Here is a 27,975-nt window from a genome sequence, read left to right on the forward strand (position 1 = left end):
TAAGTATCGTCATTTCTGTCAGTAGCACTCAGAATGTGGGTACCTAGTTGAAGAATTATATAAACAAATGTGTTCTTCCTTCTGTAAAGAAAACCCGAAAGAATTTATTTTGCTTATGCTTGGTGAGGCCTTACCCCTTTTAAAGAAAACTCTGGGCCTTCATAGAATCTTAATTGTATTTTTTATGCCTCCTGTTTGGATTTCTCTACCTTCAAAGTCTTAGGGAATAATAGGGCATGCTTCCTGTCCCCCAACTTACCTTTTATCTTGTCTGACTTTCACAAAGAGCATTAAAATGCCTTTTATGCCCTGTGTGAACAGCTAACAACCATTCATTACCAAAAAAAAAAAAAAAAAAAAAGGCAGTAAATAGCAGCCATGACCTTCCTAAGCTCTGTTGCTCTGAACAGCTGGTGGCTATGGTGGCTCTGCTGACTGCAGAAACTGGGCAATTCGATCTGTTCCCAGAAGTGATGCTGAGAGGCAGCAGTACAGCATGAACTAATGAGCCTTATGTTTACCCCAAAATAATAGATGATTCTGAAGGCTAAAACCCCATCAAGGAGAAAGTTTGCTTAGTGGATCATGAGCATTTCATTCTTTAAAGTTTCATAATTTCCTTGAAAAATGATGTTTTCTTGCAATCGATAATTTGCCTAAAGCATGCACTTACTCTGTTAATGAGAATATTTGGACAGGACATCTTATTCCCCAACCCTGTTATGTGCCTTTGTAGATTGTTTCATTTATTATAAATGTCTGTTGCTTCAGAGTCCAGATGTCATCCTGGTGGATACAGCACAGTGTGAGGAGAGGAAAAGATCCCTCCTTCACTAGGTGTTATCAGGATAGTGTTCTGGTTATGTCTTGCTGTGTCTCTAAGCCACTAGAACTTAGTGGCTTGAAACACCAATCATTTTCTCATTATCATTAGAATTGACTGGCTCAGGCAGGCTGCTCTGGGTCTCAGGTGGTTATCAGTTGTTGGTGGCTGGGATTAGAGTCACCTCAAAGGTTTCTTCACTTAATACTTGTGGCAGGTGACGCTAGGTCCTCAGCTGAGGCTCCCTGACAGCATAGTGGCCGAGTACTAGGGAGTGTGCCAAGAGGACCGGGCGGAAGCTGTTGTCACCTTTTACCACCTGGTTTCAGAAGTCCTGTGGCAGCACTTCCACTCAAATCACAAGCTCATCCACATTCAAGGCGAGGGCACATTCATTCCAGCTTTCAGTGGTGGCAATGTCGAGGGAACACATGTTTTAAACTACCGGAGACTTTTTTTCCAGCAAGCTCTTTAAACTTCTTTCCCATTGCTGCTTGTCTAATTAAAGCCGCCATCATTAGTCCTGTGTCTTTCAGCTATCTTCTCTACTATAGCCCACGAGGTTTCCAAAACAAATTTGTCCTTTTCTATTTAGAACCTGCTGAGGGCTCTTCACATCCCTCTGGATAAAGCTCTGTCTCTTCAACATGGTTTAGAAGGCCGTTCGTAATCTGGCCCCGGTTTGCCTAGCCAGCCCTATCCCTTGCTACTCCACACTCCTTCTTCCCTCCCACTCATTTTTCAGGCCATAACTTAGATATTTTTTCACCTGGAAAGGCTTTCTCTGTCCATCCACCTACCTCAAGTTCAGGTTAGGTGAACTGCTTCCGTGCCCCTGTGCCTCACTTATCAACACGCATACCATGCTGCTGCCATTGTTCTCCATCCTTCACCACATTTAGGTGTCATGTCTATCTTGTTCTCTGTTGTTTGCCCAGAGCATGGTAGGGATCATATCAGAGGATGAGGACTCCTCCACTCACAAAACTCATTTGTACTGTGTAATGATGTTGGTTGTCATCATATCCCCCTGTGAACAGCTTTTTCTCTCCAGTGGCTTCCACTCAGTCCCAGACACTCCACATTTAGGCCTGACCCCAGGCTTTTGCTCAGCCTATTTTGTATCCTTTTTTCCTCCAACCTAAAATGCCCTCCCACTTTGTCCATCCTTTTCTGCCTATTCAAGATTCACCTCACGTCACCTCTTCCCTAAGATGTTCTCAAGATGGAGAGCCCTTATGGATTCTCCATTCACTCATTCACAAAGTCAATATTGAGCAGCTTACACTGGACAAGGCACTATGAAAGGCTCCTCAGATGCCACAGGAAGAACACAGCATCTCCATTTCCCAAAGCAGAACATTTTTACCCTGCCATGTTGAACTTAAGGACCTTTTGGTCTAGTCATTTGTTCATTGCTCCTACAGACAGTACTCCTTACAGAGTGATCAAAATCTTCCCAAAGAATACTCAGTAGTGAAATAGACCAATCCTAAGCAATTCAGGCTGACATTTTTTTGACAGGAATCTAAGAAGTTAATACAAAATTGAACCAATTCCTAATGATTATTACTGAGAAATTATAATGGGGAGGTAAAGATTTATCTGCTATAATTTAGGTAGGCAGAATTGGAGGTTTCTCTATTTCTTTGCAAGCAAACAAATTTCTTTTCTTTTTTTTTTTTTTTTTTTTTAACGTTTATTTGTTTCTGAGAGAGAGGCAGAGTGTGAGCAGGGGAGGTGCAGAGAGAGAGAGGGAGACACAGAATCCGAAGCAGGCCCCAGGCTCTGAGCTGTCAGCACAGAGCCCAATGCAGGGCTCAGACTCAACAGACCACGAGATCAGACTGAGCCACCCAGGCGCCCCACAAGCAAACAAATTTCTTACGCACTCTGTACTCTCTGTTTAGAACCCCAGAGTAATTGATGGAAGACTTGATCTTGCTTAAAGGATATTTTGAGCTTTGATTTTTTTTTTCCTTTAGGTAAATGTTTGATCTTTCTGCATAGCTTCCTTTCACTCCTTTTCATAGACAAAATGACAGCTGGGTATAAGGCAGTGGTTCTCAGACTTTAGCAAGCATCAGAGATACCTGGAGAGTTTATTCAAACCCAGAATCCTGGGACCCATCTCCAGAGTTTTTGATTCTACAGATCTGGAGCAGAGTCCAAGAATGTGTATTTCTAATAAATTTCTAATAAATTCTCTGTTGCTAGTCTGGGGACTGTAGTTTAAACCACTATTTTTTTTAGGAAGCTTATGTTTTCTTATGTGCAGGGGAGACTTGGTCTTCAGTTACCATCTCCGTTCTTCTGGTCTCTGCTGTGACCAGGAGGGAAGAGCAGGCAATGGGGTCTTGTCCCTGGACTCCTGAGCAAGTATCTGCTGAGGTGTGTATTGACTGCCATGTGCCTCCTGAGGACCCTCAGTCTAATGTTGACCCACCTCCACCTCACAGCCTCTCCACTGGAGTCAATGAATCAGGAATCCCAGGTCATTATGATTTAAGATCAATGAAAAATGTATTTAGTTTTTTCAAATTATACATACACGCACAAATAGATACGTATACACCTATGTAGAAATATCCATGTCAACTAAGGCAGCATATGGCAGAATAGCACAGAGCTTGACAACAGAAACCCAAGATTTAAATGTACTTAATAACATTTCTATCTACAAATTTGACATACATTATGCATTTAAAAATGTGCGGTGAGCCAAATCATTGTGAATTAACCCCCCCAGTGGAAATATTTCAGAAAAGTAAAAGAGAGTTTTTAAAAGGAAATGGTTTGTACTGCATAAACAATGAATCAAGGAATTAAGTTGGCTTGAACAGCATTACCTCAAAAATATCTTGAGTGGGGCACGTGGGGTGACTCAGTTGGTTGACCTTCCGACTTCGGCTCAGGTCATGATCTCACACATTTCGTGGGTTCGGGCCTGCATCCGGCGTTGGGCTGACTGCTCCGGGCCTGCTTCAGAGTCTGTCTCCTTTCTGGCTGTCTCTCCTTCCCCCACTTGCACGCGCTCTGTTTCTTTCAAAAATAAATGAACACTAAAAAAAAGCCGCTTAAATATCTTGAGCAAAACTTGGTGTAATTCTGATTGAAATTTTTGTTGTTGTTGTTAATGTGTCAAAACGAGGGGATTAAAAAATGCCCTCTGTTTTCATGAACTTGGCATTCTCCAAGAGGAACAGACATTAAGTGAGTAACCCTGTAGGTGACCACATTTTTACAGTTGGGGTAAGGCCAGGGTGATATTTACATCACTCTGTGGAATAGATAATAAGTGGCATGCGTTGTGAAAATACGTGCACATACACAGAGAGGACCTTTTCTGGTCTTTCATAGCACCAATTGTGTTGTTCATTTTGACATGTAAAGTACATTACCTTGTGCTGTTAATTTTTCCAAGTACAGTACATCTAGTGTCTCCTGAAGGACAAACTATCCTACCTGTGTTTTATGCCCCCAAAGTGCCTGTGTAACATATTCCTATACTATGATACTATAATGTGGCCTTGATATTTTTTGAAAGGGTGAATTAATTGGCATGTTTTAGTTAATATGTATGGCCTCCCATGCTATGCTTTGAGTATTTCACAACTTTCTCATAAACTGGTTGCTCTTTCTTAGTTTTACGTAAGACAGTTGAGACCTACAGAAGTAGAATGCCCAAGAAGGGGGTGTAGATGACTAGTGTGCATTAACACACTGACCAGAGCCCTTTATCTTCCATTCACTGCATGGGGTTTTCCCTCCAGTATTTCCAAGCTCTCAGCTAATCTGAGTCAGAAGTGATTTGGGGAGAAAAGGGAATAGGGGGAGGGTACAAGAGTTTTACTCGAGTTTTCCCAGCTGCTAACGGAAGAGTTCAGAACCTTGCTGAACTGCACATTCTACCCACTTACGTACCTTATTGAGTTGATCTTCTGGGACTGTGACCTCCACGAGCCTCAGGGGCATATTTACCACAGTGATTAAAGGTGGGGTCTGGAAAAGAAGGCCCAGCAGAAAGAAAAGAACCCCACGTTTGGCTGCTAATCAGTGCCCTACAGCTGAAATACTCCAAAGCCGGGTGTCTGGGATAGAAGACCTCATTTAATTAGGCTCTGAGAGGAAAATGCACCAGCAGCCCCTGAGCTCACCTGGAAGACATCGAGGAATCGTGGTCTGTCACCTGCAGGCCTGCCTGGGAAATGCATCGCCTGATTAGTGATGTTCACATCCTTCATCTTTGCTGATTCCTTTTTCCTATCCCAAGTCAGGCCAACCTCCTCACCCAGAAGAGCCCAGCAGCACCACGTCACACATTCCACAGATCTCCCTTGTTGCCGGTCAGCAAGATCATCCCGTCGAATTACAAGTGACATCACAAAGGAAGACAGAACCTCCACAAAGTGACTGCCCTACAACTTGAATTGATTTTAAATCCACGAATCCAAGGCACATGCCTGGCAGCTCAGCAGCAGAGCCTCCTGATGTACCCCATTACACTCCGGGGGGGCACATTATGTAACCATTAAGGTTCAAGGGGATTAAGGAGGCCTTCCTTCACTTTCATGGCTGGGAATTACTGAATTAGTATCAGTTGAAAGAGTATGTTCTGATTGTAGCCAGTGCCATGATGGCTACGTGCCCATCCAAAGATAATTCAACAGGAATGCTGCTCACTGAGAAGCCAGGAGAGATCAAGCAACTCCACATGAGGCTTTGGGGCCATCGGGCTTATCATCCTGTTTAAAACTATGGAGAGCAGAGGAAATGTCATTTCCAATTTAGATTAGCAGAGCCATTTCTTTGACACATCGGTGCTGAAGTAACAGGGAATTTCACAACAACATGCTTCGTATGCTAGGGTTTATAACATTTAAAAAACCTGCTAACACATAATAAGAGTTAATGATTGTGAGGCTGTCTCTGTACCAAGCACGTGGTAGACAGTAACTCATTTAATGCTCAGGAAAACCCCATTTCACCGGTGACGAAACAAGCTGAGAGAAGTTAAGTTCTTGACCATAGATGTAATACCAGGGAGTGGGCAAGCACAGGTGGTCTGATGCCAGAGCTCATGTTTTTAATTCTGTCTCTGTATTGTGTGTCCAAATGGTGGCTGTGTGTATATGTGTGCATGCACATGCTCGTATGTGCACTTTTCAGCAGTACCTCGAAGGGGCCACTGAGTGAAAAAGGTTAAAATATACATGCATACACACATACATACATATATATGCATGTGCTATATACACATAGACACACATACATACTTAATGTTTGTGTAAGGTGTAATCCCTCCCCAGCTTCATGCTTTGCTCTTATCACTCATATACAGCTGAACAACTTAAGTAGACAGCAGAGGGCGCCCAGAGTCACTGTTTTTAAAAGGTGTTCGTTTTTGAAGGCATCTTTCATTTCTGGAATTCAGGGAGAACAGAGGTCCACGTTGCAGGCTAGAAGGCAAAGGTAGCTGTAGATAGACTTCAGGGAGGAAACAGAATATTCCCTTCACTCATATTGAGAGTTCTCGTGTTGAAAGGGTGTTTTTAGAAGAGAGAAAACAGGATGATCCTCTGTAGATAGCATTCTGATGCAAGTGTATGTGGGCATATGCTAGATGTTTCATGAAAAAACATCTTCAGCTCCTTATGAAAGAAAAAGAATGAGCCTTTGTCTCACTTGGGAAGGGGTTTCCTCCTAAATTAAGAGGAAAAAATACAGAATGAATGGTTTGCTATTATTTACTAAAATCATGTTGGTATGGGAAAGAAGTAAAAAGGAATTAGGGGTGGCTCAGTCGGTTAAGCGTCTGACTTTGGCTCAGGTCATGATCTCACAGTTTGTGGGTTCGAACCCCATGTTGGGCTCTGTGCTGACAGCTCAGAGCCTAGAGCCTGCTTCACATTCTGGGTCCCCTTCTCTCTGCCCCTCCCCAACTTGTGCTCTGTGTCTCTATGTCTCTCAAAAAATAAATGTTAAAAAAAAAATAACCAAACAAGGAATTAGGCTCTTAATTATTTGTTCTGTCTTTTCTCCCTACCCAAATCCATCAAACAGCAACCTGTCTCTTCCTGCCATCATCACTGAGTTACTTGGAGCTTTCTCTTTTAAAGTAAGGGGGATCTCAGTATTCTGGTGTATTCATCCCTGTCCATTTCTAAGAGTAGGTTGAAGATCAACTTTTCATTATCACACATCTTTAATATACTTTGGGATTTCGCAGAGTACTAATTATTACCATGAGCTGGGGTTGGGATTCTGGTGAAAGATGTCCTGACAAACACCCGAGACCCAGGAAGAGGGGAGCGGTGGGTGCTCTTGCTGAAGATGACTTTTGCTCATAAGTCTTCAGTAGATTACTTCGGGGAACGATCAAAAGTACCTGGAAGAGATTCTGTGCAACTGGTGAGATTAAAGAGAGAAAGTGTTAAGTAGTCTAAATGTGGCCTACTGAGTTGGTATGGCTTGGGTGTAACAGTTCAGGGATACAGGTACCGAAAAGAGGACCCAGGGGAAAATCCTATAGTACATGCTATTCCGCACATATTGTCTTTGATTTTTCTCACTTATGAAATGAAAAACTCACCGTCCACCTGGTTGATGGGCATTTGGTCACACTCCTCTAGGAGTCTGGAGTGCAGTGGCCAAAACTAAATCTGTCTTTACATGCTGTGTTAGCAGGCTTTTATCCCATTAGATGTTGGATGTAGAGAGAGGGCCATATGAAGGTAACTTTCTACTACACTGCACAGAGCGGAGGTGATCTCACTATGACATAATGCGTATATTGCAAGTAAAGAATCAGTGTCATGAAGCTCAGTCAGGATCTGTTTTGACAAGGTCGAGAGCTAAGCAATTAACCAGTGAACCAACTTGTATGAATGGAAACTCTGGACGTCTGTACCCCTGGGCTCCCACAACCTTTGTTATCCCCTTAGAGTCAAAATCCAAATCTCAGTGGGCCATGGTTCTGGAACAAAAGTGTAAATCTATTATTCATGTGGATCGTTCAGGTTCATTTTTAAAATCTTTTCCTCCTCCATACCATCTCAATTCCGCATTTCACTTTGCATTTGTAGACATGGCTTATAAGTTATTGATTATTTCACTCTGTTGGAATCTCCTCAGGTGCAAAACATCTGGATACATAGGGGGAAACAAAGATAACCAGCACACCATTGGTACTAGCAGATCTCCTGACTTCATTTTGCAGATTCTGAGACAAATAGTTGATGGGAGTCCCATGTCGTTGAGTTAAAGTTTTGGCAGGTAAACCGGGCTGGAGTAGGTTGGATGTGATTGTGCCTTCTGCTCACATTTCAATGGGCTAATGTCTTAAAATTTTTTTCCTCCTGAATTCTACTTCCTCTTTCTTCTTTCTCTGTTCTTCTATTTTGTGTCTTCCCCATCATTTTATTAATGCGTTCTCCTTTGGAAAAAAAAAAGTTTTTTAGATCCCTTTTTCTGGGGCTCTTCGGTGACGGAATTTAGCTTCCTCTGCCCTCACTGTTTCACTCACTGACTCAGAGTGGAGGCTGCTTTACTGGAACTTAAGAGAAACCTCAGTTTGTTTTCAGTCCTGTTTTCTCCCTAGCATAAAGCTCTAATTTTAAGGGAAGAAGTCTGAATAGGCCATATTGATAGAAGCAAGCCACAAGCCTAAACCCCATCTTCTTCACCAGCGCCTCTGGGGCTATATTCTGTAGAAAGGCAACAAAACCATTTAGAGCTGCCCATTTGCTCCCCAAATATAACTCTCATACCCAGGGTCTTATGTAGCCTTCCACATGAGTTAAGTCCCTCAAAGTAGGGCTTGGGCAAGATTAACCTGCTAAAACTGTCTTTTACTGCAACCTAGGGTACATTTCCACTTTCCCAGTTCGTTCAACAGAGAATATTTAGCAAGTGTCCATTTTGCCCGGAAAACAGAGAGGACAGATTAGAAATAACAATGTGTGTGCCAGTTCAACATCTCCAGACCTACTATTAAGATACCTACTAACAACTCTGAAGTTCAGATCCAAGTTTAAAGTCCAATTTTGGGACTACATTTCCCATCCTCTGTTATAGCTTGGAAGATGCTTATTAGCACAAAATTAATATTATTTCATCACTTCCATCTTTATTGTTTTAAGCCAAGATCAAATTGCATTTGGCCGTGGCAACTAGGAGAGGAATATTTATTTTGGAGTTGATCCCCATTTGCTCATTCTTAGGCATTGATAAATGAATAGAAGATGCTTAATCAGACCTGTGGGTAAAAAGTCAAAGACTGTATGCATGTGAGATTAGGGAAAATTGTACACCTAATGAAGACAACAATGGGAAAAGAATGAACCACGATGCTCATTATGACTCAGTTGACAACACTTTTAGGTAAAGTCCACACTGTTTGGAAAGCACATTTTCATCCGTGGTGTCAAAACCTCCAAAAGCACATAGAAAAGTAAAAGATGCTGGCCCATGATGAGTTTGTCTAGGGTTATTTTGGAAGCCCCTGTAGTATTTAATGATAATGAAAACGTATTTTGTTTCTCCATCTTGTCTCTCAGACTCTCTGTCCAAAACAGTATGTCAAAAGGAAGGAAAAGCAACTAACAAATAGCCCATGACTGGATTTGTTCCAGTCAGATCCAATAAAACAGCCACATCAAGTTGCTAAAGAAATTTACCCACTGACAATGACCACAGCACAGCAGCATTTGTATCATATTCCCCATAGGTACTAAGCTGTTGTGGCTCAGGTTTTGAGAAATTTAACCTGCATGCAAATGTGTGACAGGGCTTTCCTGGCAACCTGTAGTTCAACAAAGAACAGGAAGTGAAACCATCATTGTCACCACAAGGTTTCTTTTACACAAGTTTCCATAACTTAGAGAGGTACCTTGCTGCTTACTCTCTGTCCTATTTTATCTATACTGCTCGACATTATCTCAAAATGAAGAAAAGGAAGTACTTGTCTGAGAGGTGAAAGGTCTCACGAATTGGATGTGACCCCTGGGGAAAAGGAACGGGCACCTCTAAGATTCAGCACCCTCCTGTTTGCCTCAAAACACTGAGATGGGGCCCCAGAAATCATTGCTTTAATTTGCGTACGTAAGATGTCAAAGTTCTAGAAAGTCTCAAGAATACTATTTGATACCATTTGATTTGGGGTTTCTTAGGCAACTTCAGCAGCACATAAGACTAAGGACCATGATGCACAGCTGTCTGAATTGTATCCCAACAATCCCAAGGACGCTTGTCAGAGGGACTAAGTGGAGACTAAAATCCAAGGCTGGATTTTCCTTTTCCTAATTGACCCAAATCCACGGAATGGACAAGTAGAGGATGTCAAAAGTCACCCTGACCCCTTCTTATTGGTTATTACCTCTCTCACAACCTCCACAGGCTTCTCATCACACTGAGAATCAACTCCAGGGCCACATGGTAACCCAGTCTGGTCCCTTTGACCTCTGCGACCTCAACTCTTACCTTCCTTGCTTGTATCTTTCCTGTTGCAACGGGCCTTCTTACTGTCCCACAAGACCCCCAGCACATTCCTGCTTCAGGGCCTTTGCACTGGCTCTTCCTCTGGCCTGCTTCCTCACTTCATTCAGATGTCTGTCAAATGTCATCTCCTCAGAGAGGCCTTCCCTGACCAACTGCTTTAAATTCCACCTTCTCTTCTTGCTATTCCTTATTCTACTTTTTTTTTACTACTTGAATTTTATATTTAGTTATTTATTATTTGATTTCTTTCTAAAACTGAAAAACTACAGTATGAGGGCTAAATCATAACAGTCCTCTTTATTTACAAAAATGCTGCCTATTTTTGTAAATAAAGTTTTATTAATATACAGCCGCTCTTGTTCATTTACATGTTGTGTTTAGTTGTTTTATTTAGAGTTAAGTAGTTGCAATAGAGACTGCATAGTCCATGAAGCCAAAAATATTTATTATCTGGCTCTTTACAGAAAAAGCTTGCCAACCACTGCTCTAGAATGTAAGCCCTATGAGGACAGGGGATTTAATGCCTTTTGCTAACTCCTATATCTCCAACACTCATATTACGTGGCACTTAGTATTTGATAAATATTTATTAAATGGTTGAGCATCTGGATGAATGAGTATCCAAATATATCTAAAAAATTATTTTCTTGATTCAGTAATTACTGAGCACCAACTTGTGCCAGGCATTGGACTCTTTGCAGAAGATAGCACAATGATAAGAAACCAATAAATTAAATTGTGCTATGAAGAATGTCATGTTCTTCATGACAGTTGTTTTAGGAGCCATAAAGAAAGATACCTGACCAAGGCATCAAAAGATTGTGATCCCTAGGGATGAGTTCTCCAAGCTAAGAGAATTGTGAAGGCATTTCAGGCAGAGGATAGGACATGTATTGGTACGGAGATAGGCAGCCACAGTTGTCTAGGGGATCCACAATTTGTGTGGTAAATGAGAGTTGTTTGAAGGAGGTTTGAACAATTTCTTTATAGGTTTGAATAATCACTGTCTTCGTCTTTCTGACTCTTGTTTCCTTGGTTGCTATTTAAAAATTGGAGAAAAGTAATTACTGCCTTCAAAAAGCCTACTATTCTCCTGTTGATGTTTTTGGCCCAACTCAAAACACATTAAATGTATTTTTTAAAGAGATGTCTGGGATACATTATACCAAGATTTCTCAACCTTGGCACTAATGACATTTGGACCAATACTTTTTGTTTTGGAGGTATCCTGTACATTGTAGGATGTTTAATAGCATCCCTGGCCCCTACACCCTAGATGCCAGTAGCACTCCTGCAGTGTGACAATCAAACTGTCTGCAGATATCACTAAATGTCCCATGGGGGGCAATATCCCTCTTTTGGTTACCACTGCATTAGATGGTGCCAGTAACCCACACTGGGAAACCTGGGTCTCTGGAATAAAAACTGCCTATTCTTTTTTATCTCCAGATGATCATCCAACATGAGTATGACAAGTAGCTATAGAATTCAAGAAGTAAATATTAATTACTTCTTTACTTCGTTACCCAAGTGCCACTTCTTCTAGGGGCTCCTGGGGCCTGCGCCATACTGAAATGTGACAAATTAACTGTGCCTTAGGACAATAGAACCCTACTCAGCAATCAGCAATAAGAAGGAATATGCTTCTGATAAGTGCAGCAATGTGGATGAGCCTCAAAGACATGATGCTGAGGGAAAGAAGACAGTCTCAAAAGGTTACATACTGCCTGACTTAATTTGTGTGTATTTCTGGAAAAGGCAAAACTATAGTGAGCACAAATTAGTGGTTACAAGGGCTTAGAGTAGGGAGACTGTGTGACCACAAGGGGAGAGCATGAGAGCTTTGAGGGTGACAGAACTTATGTATCCTGATTGTGGTGGTTGTTACATGAATCCATACAGGCATTAAAACTCATAAAACTGCACATCAAAGAATTTAATTTAACTGTATGTTAAAAAAACGTAAGAATTGTTGCTGAAGAATATGATGGGCTTTTAATACTTAACACATGTATTCTTCTAACCACAGTGAAGCATTGTGCCAGGCACAACGCCTTGACCACTGGTAATTGGAGTGTTCAAGGGAGAGGGGCAAGTAGATATTCTGGAACCAAATGAAGAGCTTCAGCTTCCTTGCTTCAATTCCTCTTTCACTTTCCATAGAACAAGGTGATCTTCACTTCCCAATCCAGGGTTGCCAAACTTCACCCCAGAATTGCTTGAGCCTCCTTGGGCAGAAGAGAGAAAATATTTTCAAAACATGATGTATATTGGAGCAGGCTTACCACCATCCTTTGAGGTGTATACAATGTCACAACATTGTATCAATCTGACACTGTTGCCTAGTGATAAGAGAGTGCCTAAAAGTGTGAGGCTAGCTTTCCGAGGCCCAGGGTGAGAAAAGGAGCAGAGAGCATAATGAAACGAAGGGACTTGATTTTAAAAGAGATCAATATCCTATTTTATTATTCATAGGAATAATGTTACCAGATTCATGCATATATGAAATAATTGTTATTTCTGAGGAATTTTATACTCCCCTTCAATATCTAGTCTGTTCATCTATGATGACAATGGGGCCCAGGGTATATATGGGAAAGTGACCATGACCTTTATCTGGAATACTACCCCATTAGCATCCGGTTCAGGGTAAGGATAGTCAGCATCCTTCTGTGGTTGACATATGTATGAAAGGAATGTTCACAGGAAAATATTGCTCATCTGCTTCTGCAATAATAATAGTAAACCACAGGATTATCACATCAGAAATGAATGTCCTTGACTTCTCAGAGAATGAAATGTATTGCAACAGTGAACATCAGAACATGTCATCTACCTGGTACTCGTCCTGAAAGCTACACAAAGCACGAATGATGTCACAGTCACAAACATTACACTTCTTTCTCTCTGTCCATCATCATCCAACAGTTACAGCAACATGACTTTGGATGGACAATTGAAGTGTCTCTAAAGTGTTTCAGAGGTAGCCTATTACATCAAACATCCTCAGGAGCTATTATTTTCCCCCTTGGCTAAATTTAAACTGTGAAAATGAAGTCAAAATGACGGCCTCTCCATGTTTGTATGGTGGGCATAGGACAGGGTGGCAGTGGTAAGAAATATGTTACAGAAGAACTAGCTCAGTTCTAGATGACTCGATGACTTCAGTCTTCTTGAAAGCAGAGCTTTGAACTTTTTAAATTTTTTCATCTTTTAACTTATTCACTTGTCATTACTACTCTCTCTCGCATGATGTAGGGAAAGATTACTTTATGCCCATTTAACAAAAACTAGAGCCAAGACATATGTACTTGAAGAATTTCCCAGAGGTCATATAGGGGGTTAGTGGAAAAACAAGGTGTGAAACCTGTGTCCTGATTCTGGAACCCCATGACTCCATTCGCAAGACCATATTATCAGGTGTCATCCGGCTTCACCAAACATACACCAAAACTAGGAGTTGAAGATGGTTACCCTATGTAGGAATCAGTGGAAGTCCCACTCCTATTCTCAGGCCTATAGGTAGTAATGCATTCATGGTTGAGAAAGTGCCCGATCCCTTTTAAGATGTCTTTCAAGCATCAAGCTTACAAGAAGGGTATTCCTACCCACAAAATAGTGATTACTTTCTTGGTTGAGCCCCACCATACCTTAAATACTTTGTGTATGTGCTATCTTTGTGCATGTAACTCTTTAAAAAAAATTTTTTAAGCTTATTTATTTTGAGACAGATCAAGTGGGGGAGGGGCAGAGAGGGAGAGAAAATCCCAAGCAGGCTCTGCACTGTCAGCACAGAGCCCAATGTGGGGCTGGAACTCACAAACCGTGAGATCATGACCTGAGCCAAAACCAAGAGTTGGACGCTCACCCTACTGAGCCACCCAGGCACCCCACATGTAACTCTTTCACATGCCTCAGGTCCTGGTCTTGCTATTCTTGGATTCCTAGATCCTAATAGTCTGTTTCGTAGTAGGCACTCAGTGCTTGTGTGATGAAAGAAAAGCGTGGCATGAACTTTTTTCTTTAGAAGTGCAAATTAAGGGCAAAGTGGGCATGGAAAATCCTTGCAAAAGTCATTTACCCTCTCAAAGCCTCAGTTTCCTCATCTGTAAAGTACGGATGATAAGAAATAACCCTTCAGGGTTATTGTATGTAAAATGCTTGGGAACGTGCCTGTCTCATGGTAAATTCTCAGTAGAGAGTAGCTCAAGATGGCTCTCAGTGACTTTCACCTCCTCGTATCCACAGTTCTTTTTCACACTGAATAGGGCAAATTATGTGACCAATAGGACATCGGAGCATTGACAGAGTGGCTTATGAGACTAGGTCATAAAAATCATTGAGGCTTCCACTTTGTTCTCTCTGGATCATCTGCTCTGGTGGAGAGGAAGACACCATTATCATGAAGATACTTCAAGCAGCCCTATCGAGAAGCCCATGTGGTGAAGAACTAGACTTCCTACCAACAGCCAGCATCAAGTCACCATTCATACAAGTGTGCCATCTTGTACTCTGATCCTCCAGCCCCAGTCAGTCCTTCAGATGATGCAACGCTGTCCAACATCTTGACTACAACCTCAAGAGAGACTTAGAGCCAGAAACCCCTGGTTAAGCATGTCCTGGATTCCTGACCCACAGAAATTGTCTGAAATAAATTCTTATTGTTGTGGGTTTTTAAAATTTTTTTAAATGTTTATTTATTTTTGAGAGAGAGAGAAAAAAACAGAACACAAGCAGGGGAGGGACAGAGAGAGAGGGAGACTCAGAATCTGAAGCAGACTCTAGGCTCTGAGCTATCAGCCCAGAGCCTGATGCAGGGCTTGAACTCATGAGCTCTGAGATCATGACCTGAGCTGAAGTTGGATACTTAACCAACTGAGCTACCCAGGCACCCCATCTTGGGGTAATTTGTTACAGAGCAATAAGTAAACAATACACTGTCATTATATGGTTGTGTGAGTATCAGTAAAGAGATATGTCCCACATGGTCAATCCTGGTTCTTGACCAACCTCAGTTCACAAGAGCTAGTGGATAAGGAAGTCTGGTTTTAACCAAATTAGGACTTGTCCTTCCCTCCAACTGAAGAGGTAACTAAGATAGACATTCTCAGCAACCAACTTGAGGAAAGTGAGAAAGAAGGTCCCCCTGGTGCTATTTGCCACATTAGACAAATGTTGACTATCACTGCCTAATGTTATTTAATCATGTCAGGCCTATAGGTCAAGTCTCTAAATAGTGGGACAGTTCTGACCCCAAGAGCTAATCTTGGACTCTCTTTTTTCTCCCTGACCCCCTGCAGCTAGCATACCACCCAGACCAGTCCCTTACTTATGTTCACTTTCCCAAGTCTTTTATACCACAAAACTTGGATGAAAATGGCTATGACCTTAAAGGAGACAACATTTCACTGAACATTGAGAAACCCTCATTTTTGGGGGACTACACAGGCCTTGGCGATATTTAAAGCTTGAATTATGGGCAGGAAGGTATTTGGCTCTGATTTTTCACATGGTTGTGTTACTGTTACTCAGTCTAAGTCCCTCCCTTCCCTAGTGATCGCTGGTATCTCAAAGGATTTGTCAGTTCTGTTAGACTGTTTCATTTTTCAATGAATGCTTTCATTCTTTCCTGCCATCTCCAATTCTTCTGTAGTCCCTGCTCTGCTCAGTTTCTCTCAAAACTAGAGGGTTTGTACCCTAGCCCCCACCCCAAGCAAATACAACTTTTCCAGATAAGTGAATAGTCTGACCCTTAGGTGACCACCGACATTGAAGGCCCCTTGAGGCAGCCTCTATGTCGGAATTTACTTGGTCCCTGGGCAGGAAGATACAACTCTCTGTTGTACTCAAAAGCATTCCTTGACTATGAAAAATGCATGTCTCAAGATGGGGAATATGAGCCCTCCTTCACATCAGAGAGTTCTTTGCCCACTTGGAGTCCCTCTTCCTGCTGAGAGGATAGCACAGACACAGTCTACTCTCATTGTTCAAGAATCCCACAATTCCCTTTGTTTTCTAGAGAGCTTAAATAGATCAACAGATCTACCATGGCTAGTCTTCCCTGGATCCTGGAATTCCTACAGACAGAAACCATATAGATATGACCATCACAACTACCCTGGATTAGGACTAAATATCAACAGAACTGTGCACAAAGCTTGCCTGCACCAACTCCATTATGTTGAATAGATCCTATTTTTCACTATTCCTACCTAAAACTCTTTTAACCCTTATATCCACCCAATGTATCTGTGACGGGATCAAGAGGAAGACATGGTGATTCTAGCCACCAGATTAAGGAATTAGTTTAAGGTTCACCCAGCACCTGACCTTCTCCCATGTCTGACAGCAAAGCCCCATGACTTGATGGCTAGGACCTGCTTCCACATCCAGAGAGTCCCCAGAAAAGGCAGCTTTTTAAGGAATCCTTGGGTCTCATATTGTCTGAAACATCTAATGGCCTATGCTTTAAGCACTAGACAATACATGAGTTGACTTCAGCATTCATCAGAGAAACCACTGGGTAAAGAGTGTATCCTTAAGGTTGTTAAATAGAATTCAGAATTTTAACAACTTAGCTCTGCTTCAATAATGACTGTTAACTATGAAAGGACAAATTTTCTCTGTACCTAAACTTAAAGAAAAAGTATTCAGTGTTGGCTCCTAGCATAGTGCGGTACACATTGAGGGAAACCAATTTAGGTTTTTGATTTGGTTTCATTAATATTTCATTAAGTGGGAGGAATCACCAGTTTAACTTTGCACAGAGGACTTCTTCCTCTGTTTTGTCAAGGTTGTAAGTTTGTTTTAGGACTTGAGCTATTTCAAGGAAGAGAGGCTCCAAGTTTAGCCTTGGGTAAAAGGAAAAGGCAGGTCAACCTGTCACCATTTTTATCCACTGGGTTTCCACCTATCTTATTATTACATGACCCCTTGGGATCTAGGGGTTAAACTCCCTCTTCTTTAGTCTTCTCTGCAATAAAGCTTACAAACCAACTCACCTCCAAACGTGATACTTAATCTCCAGTGACAGAAAGACTTGTTTCCGTGCCAACATTATTTATGTTGTTTGGCATGCCCAAATTAAATAAATAGCCCTGATAGCTGCAAAATGCCAGGAAGAAAATAAAATTTACGGATTTTCACTCTTCCCAAGATAAATCCACGAGTAGCTTAGCCAGATTGTTGGCAACTTCTTGTAAGCAATTTCATGGTAATTTTACTATAGAAAAGAAAAAGGAGAAATAGAAGGTAAAGTCCTAGGAACTTCTCCTTTATCTCAGTCGTCCATCTCTTCTCACACTTGGAGTGACAGGAACAGAGAACAAGGATGGAAATGATATGATTGATACATATACAAAATCTCACTAGTGGTTAAGACTTTCAGGGGAAATTTAGACCACAGCCTCAGCTTCCCAGTGCTCACTACCCTTTGGAGTAGTTCTGTTTTTAAAAATAATAATAAAAAAATGCAACACTTGGAAGCTTCGAATTGGAAACATTATGAGAAATGAACAGCATTTCTCTCCATCAAAGGTGATGCTTTATAGGAGAGCTCATTTCCCAGAGGACTGACAGTTCCAAGCTTGTGACTGTCACAGAGAAGACAAGGAGGTAGAGGACTTGAAAGGGGTCCCTGCTTGAGACGATGAAGCCAGCTGTGAGACATGCTCTAAGATTACAGGGATCCGCCAAAGCTATGTGTGCCTAAATCACCTCAAGTCTTTTCCTATTCCTATCCTTCTGACACCTGTCTCCAGACTAATCCTTGTAATCTAAACAGCTGCCTTGGTCACATCATGCTTCGTCTTTAGTAACTCCCCAAGGCCTCCAAAAATGTCAGTTACACCCTAGGCTGGCCTTTATATTGTGCAAGAATCTGACTGCCTCTGACATTTAATCTCCCTCTCTCTTCTGCAGGAATCTGCCACTCCTGTCAAGAGTCTCTGCCTCACTTCCTATTTGCCTGCCTCTGTACCTTTACCTGTGATGGTCTCTATTCTCTTCACATGGAATAGCCTCCTCTTCCTACCCCGCTCCTCAACACTCAACTCCAAAGCCTGATACAGAGAGTGGAATTTGGAATTAGGTAGATCTGGGTCAAATTTTAGCCCCACTACCTGTTTGCTGTGTGTCATTGGGCAAGTGCCTTATCTTCTAGGAACCTCTGTTTCCTCAACTATAAAATGAGAATGTTCACATCAGGTTCATGATATATGCTCAGTAAAGCTTAATTCCTTTTTTCTGCATATCTACCCAACCGCACACACATTCCCAAGGTCCTAATTCCTATCAAATGGGCCACAAAATATGGTTTACATAAGACAATAAGACTTAGGTGCAGTAAAGTTATCAGCAAGGAATGGTCCAGGTCAGGAATGTAAAAATCACAAGACCCTCTCAGGACAAAACTCAGAGGCCAAGGCACATGGGTTCATTTCTGGCAATGACACACTGAAATTTCAGTTTCAAGGGAATGAACCCAATACAAGTACTTGGAAAAGAGCCAACCAGTCCACAGTTGGGAAATCACAGTATTGCCAGAACTCCCTGTTAGATAGTTGAAAAAATTCCTGAATAACACATTTTTCTAATTCCTTAAAAATTGACGAAAGAGGCCAGTTGACAGATTCAGTTCCATGATACTTGAATCTTAAAAAGAAAAAAAAGCAGAGACATTAGATGTGCTTATGATTCCTCAGCCCCTTTGAAAGAAATCGACCCATTAACAGACCCTAAATTTGCAGTCAGTGTCATGTGAGGGAACCCCTCTTTGTGCACATCTGATTGGTGCAGGGATGGGCACCTGACCGAGGGGCAGCCAATCCCATAGTCTGGAGGCTAACTATGACTTACGTTCCAGTGCAAAAATATGAGCCAAGCCAATCAGATTCCCTGTCTTTCAAGAATTGGAACTAGGAAACACAGAAGGAATGAGCCTGTAGCAACAAGAGCAGAACCCGTGAGGATGCTTTGAGGGAGAGTCAGGGACATGGTAAGCAAAAGCCATGAGAAAGCCAGAGTTAAAAAAGCTCAGAAACATCTTATAAATAGGATCAGCCAATTTAGTAGAGTGAGGAGAACTGAACAGAAGCACAAGCAGAAGCGAGAAGCCATAAGAAAGGGATAGAGAGAGCAGTGGGTCACTGGAGTTGACCAGTTCCTCAGGCTGTCTCAGTCTTTGGAGCTGTCTCAGTTCCTACAGTAAAACCCCCGTCTCAAGCTAGCTTACATGAGTATTCCTTATAAACAAAAGAACCAGCTTACACAGTAGGAAAGCAGTGAGATATTTTACTACTTGAAGAATATAAATGCACCTATTCTGAATACACACACTATTCCACAAGTCACAAAACCAATAGAACCATGAGGATTATTTATTTTCAATAAGACGCAATCAGTGCAGGGTTAGACTACCTTACAGTACAGATTAATGTTTTCTCAGAGCACTGGCAGCAGGGAGTCTCTTATCGCTTCACTTCTGAAGGAAACCACCACAGTCTGACACTTTGAAAATGTTCCCACCTGCTCTGAGGACTGGGACCATCCCTGGTGGGAACGCCAGGGTGACTTGGAAGAGAGAGAGCCGTCTTTGGCAATGAGAAAGCATGCCACCTGTGCCCTGTGATTAGTGACCCTGAGCAAGTCACTTCAACTCTCTGAGTGTCAGTTTCTTCCCTTGTGACATCTGATCGCTAAAGTGACTTCTGGAATTAATAACATATTAATCTTCTAGGTAGAATTCTTCCTCCAGTTAGATAAGAAAAAGAGACAGCCTAGAAAGAAAAGAAAGACTCTGCCTAGGTGGCACACGCGACCCCTCTGGGTCTCACCCATAAAACAAGGGAAGTGGTTTGTGCCTTATCAAAAGGGCATCTTCATTCCAAATGCCCAGATTCTGAGATCTCCAAACATCCCAAATCTATGACTCCAATGACTCCTTACATTTCTATTTAAAATTCCTTACCTTGTTTTTCTTTCTTATCCCTGATGATCCGGAAAACAGTCTGTGACACAATTCTTAGGAAAACTTACTATTTCAGGTTGTCCAGCTACAGGCTAAGTATAAAAATGTTGGGGGGAAATCTGGTGTTTTTCAGTCCAAAGCTAGTTGGAACAGACACATGAACTAATTTAGGTTCCTAGTGGCACAAATTCTCCCGGTTGCTGATGGAGAACTGTGAAGTCGAAATAGGAAGACAGACCATATTCAAAAGGCAAGATGTATCTCCTTCCCAGAAAACCATAAATCCATAAATAGAAAATGAAAGCATGGAGCCCAAAGCATTCCACATGACCTTTTAAATTTTCTTCTTTAAAAGATTAAATTGGTGGAAATTAAGAATTTGGGGGTCCACAGATCAAGGAGGTACAGGTCAACAGAATAAGGTCAGGAAGAAATATAGGTAATTATAAAAGAAATTAAATGCCCTGCAGTTTTAGTAAAACCTGAAAGGCCCAAATGACTCCAAGATACTGAAGGTCATTGACTTTCACTGCTCCTCCAACACAGCAAATGCTCTAGTAAAACGATGCACAACACTACAGTAAAATTTTTAGTGGCCCAGAGATGCAGTTGACCTAAAGTATTCAGATACAAAAGGTGTGAACTGATAATTCACATAATAAATACCTACAGGAAAGAAAGGTATGAAAAGGTGTTCAATCCCAGTAATAAATAAAATTTTAAATGAGATTTTTTTTTTTTTAGGCCATCAGATTGGCAACAAATAAATTGCATCCAGGCTGCTAAGGGGGTAAGCAAATAAGCCAATCTTGTATGCAGCAGGTAATGCAAAATTTTAAATCTGCATAGCCATTGACTTAGTGATAGCAATCCTAGAAATTAAGCCATCAGAAATTTTTCTATGGGCATTTATTTAACAATGTCCATTTGCTCTTAATAGCAAAAATCAGGAAATTACTTGCATCAAAAGTGGATTGGTTTAACAAATTTTGTACATCCAAATAATAGAGTGCTATATATAGCTCTTTTTAAAGCAATGAACTATATCTAAATGTACTGATGTGGGAAGATCTCTATGTAAAAAAACAAGTTTTGGAAGAGAATCCATAGTATGATCCAATTTCTTTAAAAGGTGCACAAGCGAGTACATGTGCATGGGCACACACAGATGCACACAGTGCTCTGAAAGGTCCCTTCCTGCTTCCACCCTCACATCTTGCCAGGTTCACCTCACATGCCTTTTTCTAGCATATACGGAGTCCCCAGCATCTCTACCATGTCCAGCATTCTCTTAAAAACACATGCTCTCTCAGCCCTGCCCCCGCCCCCTCAATGCCTGGCTCCTTCCTAACCTTAATCCTCTGTTAATGCAGGAATCTGGGAGATTAGATACCAAAGTGTGAACGTGGTTATCTGTGAGGCTGAGATGACAGAGTATTTTTTTTTTAGTTTATTTATTTATTTTGAGAGAGAAAGAGAAAGTATGAGTGGGAGAGGGGAAGATAGGGAGAGAGAAAGAGAGAATCCCAGGCAGGCTTCCCGCTGTCAGCACAGAACCCAATGTGGGGCTCCAACTCACAAACTATGAGTTCATGACCTGAGCCTAAGTTGGATGCTTAACCAACTGAGCCACCCAGGCAGCCCATGATGACAGAGTATTTTTCCCTTTCTGTATCATACTTTCTGGTACTATTTGAATTTCCAATAATGATAATTTTTTATGATTCATAATCAAGAAGAAGCCACTGTAAATATAAAGAATGAAACTGAAAAATCAAATGATCAGAATTTACCTCTTCCTTACTACTATTGCTACATTCAGTCTCCCAATTCCTCCAGTTCTAGTCAGATATCACCTATCTGTGGACTAAAAATCTCCAAATAAAGCTTCCCAGGAAAATCTAGGATAGAGGGAGTGAGACAGAGAGGAAAAGGAAGAGATGATTTACCAATGATATTTAAAAAGATGGTGCTACTTGCACATTTCAAGTTAGGAGACTAGGGTATTTTCAGTCCTATGGCATGAGAGCTGAAGCTTTGGTTCATTGTTCAACTGCTCAGAGAACCTAAACAGAGAAATAACTTCAACAGCTGCCTCAATGTATTCTTTTAATTACATTAGGTAATTATATTATCAAGGCCCTCCCACCCCAACCAAGCCAAAAATTTTGTTTCAAAGAATACCCTTTTTTTAATTGTAAAATGAAACAAAGCCCCATCACTTAGTTAATATCATACGGATTGAAGAAGTATGATATATTTGAAAAACCCTAAGTATCAGAGCATCTGGATATAATCTGACTTCTATGGTAAAATGGGATGCTCATGTTAGTGTCTCCCACTTCAAACATAGGAGGTTCATCTTTAATATCTTCCTCTCCAGCATGTGTTGGTCTCCCCACCCTCCATCCAGTGAGTCTCCAGGCTCTGTTGATTCTTGTCCCTAGGTGCCTCGCAAACCCATTCACTGGCACTGCTCCACCTTAGGTCAACACTCTCCCTCACCTGAACCACAGCCTCCTATCTTGTCTTCTTAGTCTGAGCAGTCTATTCACACTATAGCTGGGCTAATGTTTTTCAGTCCAAAATGTGACCTCGTCTTTTCTCTGCTTTAATCCCTTTGGTGCTTCCCCAGTGCTCACAAGACAAAGTCCAAACTCTGAGTCAAAGTGAGGCTTAAGGCAGCTTTCCTACTAGGACCACCTTGATTAAAGCAGTGATTCTCAATCCTAAGGTTTACCCAAAAAATTTAATTCTGATGCATTTTGAAAATTCATCCCAGAAGATTGTGCCCTACTTGTCCAGATGCCTATACTTAGAGAAGCACTGATGAGACATAAGGAATAAGGAAAGTCAGAGGTACAGGTGTGGGTGCTAGCTGGAATTTTACATTAACCAAAGGTGGCTTTCTGGTCCAGTTAAATCACTGTTCTCAGGATCTGCACCAAAAAAGACTCATTTCATCTCATCCTCTGGCCCAGGAGGAAGGTTCTAGTCACATGCTCCACCGAGGGGCTCTTTTAAAAAGCAATGCAGGGGCACCTGGGTGGCTCAGTCATTTGAGCATCTGACTTTGTCTCAAGTCATGTTTGCAAGGCTGGTGAATTCGAGCCTGCTTTTGGCCCTGTGCTGACAGCTCAGAGCCTGGAAACTGTGTCTTCCTCTCTCTCTGCCACTTTCCTGCTTGTGCTCGCTCGCTCGCTCTCTCTCTCTCTCTCTCTCAAAAATAAATAAACATTAAAAATTGTTTAAAACAATGCAAATATTGAATCTTTCCTGTTGGAGGTTTATAAAAAATGAATATTAAGCAGCAGTGTGGCAATTTTAATTTGGAAATTAATCCGTTTTCAAAATCCAAGAGCAAGATTCCACAAAGGCAGGACCAAATCATATAAATACTGAGTCTCCATCACTTCTCCCAGCCCTTGTTCAAACACATAACACATGGTGGGTCAGGGGCAGGAGGAGCAGGAAGTACACTGCATAGATTCCCTTTATCCCAGAGTTTCTCATTGAGCTGCTTATCTCTCTGCCTTCATGTAGGACTGAAAAATGATTCCAGACAACATGCATCTATTGAATGTTTGAAAAAGAACCTGAGGAGAGAGTGTCTCTTAGGTAACTATGCATTCTAATTTCTAGGTCTTATTACAAGGGCACTTTGTATCTATACTAATTATCTCCTTTTGTCATTATTCTTCTTCTTCAAACTAGATGGACGTAGGCTTGAATACCATCCTGTAGAGCTACTAGTTTTATGATTCTGGTCACTTTACTTACCCTCCCATTGTCTGTTCTCTGGTTATTCTTTTTATTTAAAATAAGTAGGTAGGACCTGGGAAAAACAAGTCAGGTGCCCAGTGAAAGTTATTGCCTTTCATTTCCCCTCTCCCCACTTCCCAACATGTACCATAGCATCAGCTCCGGAGAGTATTTGTGCAGTTGATAAGCTCCTTTTGGTCTAGAATTAGCATGCATTTTCTTACAGTTACACACTCTGGGATAATGTCAGTTCGAAGGAAACATTTGGTCCCTGCATGGTCCAGTGGAGTATCGTCTAAGAGAGCTACTTGTTAGCTGTCAAGGGGCCTTTCAAAGTGGCATTTATTCCGTGGGAATTCACGGTGGTCCAAGACCTCATCTTCAGCCTTGCAGTCATGGAACCTGATTTGTCCTATACTGCTGGAGGGTCTCTCCTTCCCAGGAACTCTGTGTTAACTGTAGTCACAGAGATTGACACATACAAACCGGAATGCTGATTCTTTAGCTTACAGTGAAAACTATACCAGTGGTGGTGATGGTGGTGGTGATGCTAGTGGAGAAGGGCCGACAGTTTACTCGAGGTACAAAACAAGGGAAATTGGCTCCACAATGTCAGTTTTTAGCAGGCCCTGACAGCGTCCTTCCTCCTCTCACAACTAGAGCTTGCTGAGGTGGCCACCTCCCGCTTCTCATGTTCTAGATTCCATTTTCTATGTTCTAGTCCATGCCTTTCTGTTCATGCATCTTTCTCCAACTAAAGCACAATAACATTCCAATCCTGTCATTGAGTTCTCTGGGGGTGAAATCCTGGGTGCCCTCTACTCTCAAGTCACGCAGTTAGACTCCGTGGTCTACTCCTCACTACATCAGAATGCTTTTTCCTCTGGCCGATGTTTCCTTCTTTATGAGGGAAGATCAAACATTACAGTGGCCTGGACTTTCTTTTTTATTTATTATTTTTATTTTTTTTAATATGAAATTTATTGTCAAATTGGTTTCCATACAACACCCAGTGCTCCTCCCAACAGGTGCCCTCCTCAGTGCCCATCATCCATCCTTCCCTCCCTCCCACTCCCCATCAACCCTCAGTTTATTCTCAGGTTTCACTCCCCCTTCACTCACCCCCTCCCCTCCTCATCCTCCAGGAAGATAAAGTGGCTTCTCTACTTGGTAACTTTGGGGGACAAATGGGTATACAAGGGCAGCTCCTTTTTTTCTCTTTGGCAGTAGACCTGCTCACAGAGAGTGGGATTTCTCCTGTGTGCCAAAGGTCATGCTTCCCATGTGAGAGGTCCAGCACTGCCTGAGTGGGAAAGTCTACCTCATTATGGGGTACAGTATTAGGGAGCCCGTCCCAAAGATAAAAGCCTTGTTACCTGATGTAGGTGTCTTCATGAAAAAGGTGACCCCCATCTATGTTTCTTATTTCTCAGTTGTTTCAGAAGTTGAGCAGGGGCTAAATAATGCTATTTATTAGGCCCTGTCAAGCATCCTGTGGCTGTTAGATGTTCACCACAGCCGCTGCCACTTCTTGCAGCACTACGCTGATCAACTCTCCTCATTCATGTGGGAGGTCGGGCTTCAGGTGCTAAGACTGGGACAGTCCCAGGCAAACCAGCATGATTGGTTACCCTACGGGGCCCACAGGAAGAATGTATTTCCCACTCTCTCTTGCAGTGGGTTGAAACCATGGAATGTGGGTGTTAGTGAGGCCCTGTTGTATTTTCCATTACCGTCTATGCCCTCTTTCTTTTTTATCTGAATGCCTGAGGTAAAAGACACCAAGGTGGTGGGGCCATTCAATGGAAGAAGCCTAGGCCCTTGAATCATCACTTGGAGGAAAGCCTCACAATCCATATCAGATGTGATGAGAGTGATAAATAAAGTCTTAATTGTGTTAAGTGGCTGAGATTTGGGGATTATTTGTGTCAGCAGCGAGCCCGTTCTGTAAAGAGCTCTCTATCTTCTGTTGGGGAGCTGAGTGTTGATTTCAGAGGAAAGCCTGATTTGCTTGTGGCTGAGTCCTACAACACTGTATTATCCTTTTACGGGTGGCATTTTGGAAGAAGTTCAAAGGTCAGGTGATCTGTATATCTGTGGTGTGCGTTCAGATCCAGTCCTTAAGTAGCTACAAAACCTTGGACCAATCACTTGGCTTTCTGAGCCTTATTCTTCCCATAATTTAAATTAAGGGGATAGATTTTATCAGTGGTTTATAAATATTTTTGGGTCACAATCCCTTGAAAATCTGATGAAAGCTGTGTTCCCTTTCTCCAGAAAAATACACATACATCAGATCTTTGTAAACTGTCAGGAGGTTCCTATATTCACCTGAGAGTTGTCTTTTTAATCTCCCTCTAAGGGGTGCCTGGGTGGCTCAGTCGGTTGAGCTTTCGACTTCAGCTCAGGTCATGATCCCACAGCTCATGAGTTCAGGCCCTGCATTGGGCTCTGTGCTGACAGCTCAGAGCCTGGAGCCTGCTTCTGCTTTTGTGTCTCCCTCTCTCTCTGCCCCTAACCCACTCGTATTCTGTCTCTGTCTCTCTCAAAAATAAGTAAACATTAAAAAAAAAAATTTTACCTCCCTCTGCATGTCCCCGCTCTGAGCTAGAATCTGTTGCTTTCAACACTTAATAAATTAAAAAATTTATGAAGGTCCTGCTGTGTGCCAGTCACCATCCTGAGTTTTGGTGTTAAAATGGGGAACAGAATGGATGTGGTCTATCCTTCATGAAATTCACATTCTAATCTTATTATCAAGTCTTATTTTTTCATTCCTGGGAAGGCTCTGAGTAGTATCTGACCACAGCACATTTTTATGACAGAGAAGGCTCTGAGCCTTGGAATCAGGCAGATCTTGGAGGAATCTCAGCTCTGCCACTTACCGGCTGTGTGACCGTAGACAAGCCAACTAACTGCTCTGAGTCACAGTTGTCTTTTTTTTTAAATTAAATTAAATTTAATTTAATTTAGTCCTCATATGAGTGAAGTCATATGATATTTGTCTTTCTCTGACTAATTTCGCCAGCATGATACCTTCTAGCAGCATCCACGTAGTTGCAAATGGCAAGATTTCATTCTTTTTGATCGCTGAGTAATACTCCAATGTATATATACACACCACATCTTCTTTATCCATTCATCCATCGATGGACATTTGGGCTCTTTCCATACTTTGGCTATTGTTGATAGTGCTGCTATACACATTGGGGTTCATGTGCCCCTTCAAAACAGCACACCTGTTTCGCTTGGATAAATACCTAGTAGTCCAATTGCTAGGTCATAGGGTAGTTCTATTTTTAGTTTTTTGAGGAACCTCCATACTGTTTTTCAGAGTGGCTGCACCAGCTTGCATTCCCACCAACAATGCAAAAGAGATCCTCTCTCTTCACATCCTTGCCAACATCTGTTGTTGCCTGAGTTATTTTTTTTTTTAATTTTTTTTTCCAACGTTTTTATTTATTTTTGGGACAGAGAGAGACAGAGCATGAATGGGGGAGGGGCAGAGAGAGAGGGAGACACAGAATCGGAAACAGGCTCCAGGCTCTGAGCCATCAGCCCAGAGCCTGACGCGGGGCTCGAACTCACGGACCGCGAAATCGTGACCTGGCTGAAGTCGGACGCTTAACCGACTGCGCCACCCAGCCGCCCCAATGTTGCCTGAGTTATTAATGTAAGCCATTCTGACAGGTGTGAGGTTGTATCTCCCTGTGTTTTGATTTGTATTTCCCTGATGATGAGTGATATTGAGCATTTTTCTATGTGTCGGTTGGCCATCTGGATGTCTTCTTTGGAGAAGTGTCTGTTCATGTCTTTTGCCCATTTCTTCACCGGATTATTTGTTTTTTGGGTGTTGAGTTTGATAAGTTCTCTATAGATTTTGGATACTAAACCTGTATCTGATATGTCGTTTGCAAATATCTTC

General features: G+C 41.9%; 1 protein-coding gene and 1 long non-coding RNA gene across 13 annotated transcripts in view; one reads left to right on the forward strand and one right to left on the reverse strand.

Moving 5' to 3' along the window:
- The window catches only part of LOC109501729, a 35,454-nt gene extending 30,091 nt beyond the window's left edge, over positions 1–5,363 (reverse strand). For 5 of the 6 annotated variants that reach the window (XR_006600774.1, XR_006600773.1, XR_006600771.1 and 2 more), the window contains exons 1-2: positions 4,981–5,363; positions 3,673–3,859 (exon numbers count right to left, since the gene is read on the reverse strand). This is a non-coding gene — a long non-coding RNA (uncharacterized LOC109501729). Of the gene's footprint in view, positions 1–3,672; positions 3,866–4,980 lie in introns of all 6 variants that reach the window. The other variant, XR_002159978.2, reaches the window with a different exon arrangement.
- The window catches only part of PTCD2 (pentatricopeptide repeat domain 2), a 115,066-nt gene that overhangs the window by 34,366 nt on the left and 52,725 nt on the right, over positions 1–27,975 (forward strand). Inside the window, exons 10-12 of one of the 7 annotated variants that reach the window (XR_002159974.2) lie at positions 7,958–8,098; positions 21,033–21,078; positions 23,832–23,906. The exons of 2 other annotated variants lie outside the window; for them this stretch is intronic. Coding sequence is in view for 3 of the 5 variants with exons in the window: in XM_023257279.2 (XP_023113047.1) it covers positions 18,242–18,385 (144 nt within the window). In the remaining 2 variants the exon portion in view is untranslated. Of the gene's footprint in view, positions 1–7,957; positions 15,041–18,241; positions 21,003–21,032; positions 21,079–23,831; positions 25,952–27,975 lie in introns of those variants that run through there. 4 more of the 7 variants (XM_023257284.2, XR_002159970.3, XM_023257279.2 and 1 more) reach the window with 4 other exon arrangements.

This window comes from Felis catus, chromosome A1, assembly GCF_018350175.1.
Source record: "Felis catus isolate Fca126 chromosome A1, F.catus_Fca126_mat1.0, whole genome shotgun sequence".
NCBI lineage: Eukaryota > Metazoa > Chordata > Mammalia > Carnivora > Felidae > Felis > Felis catus.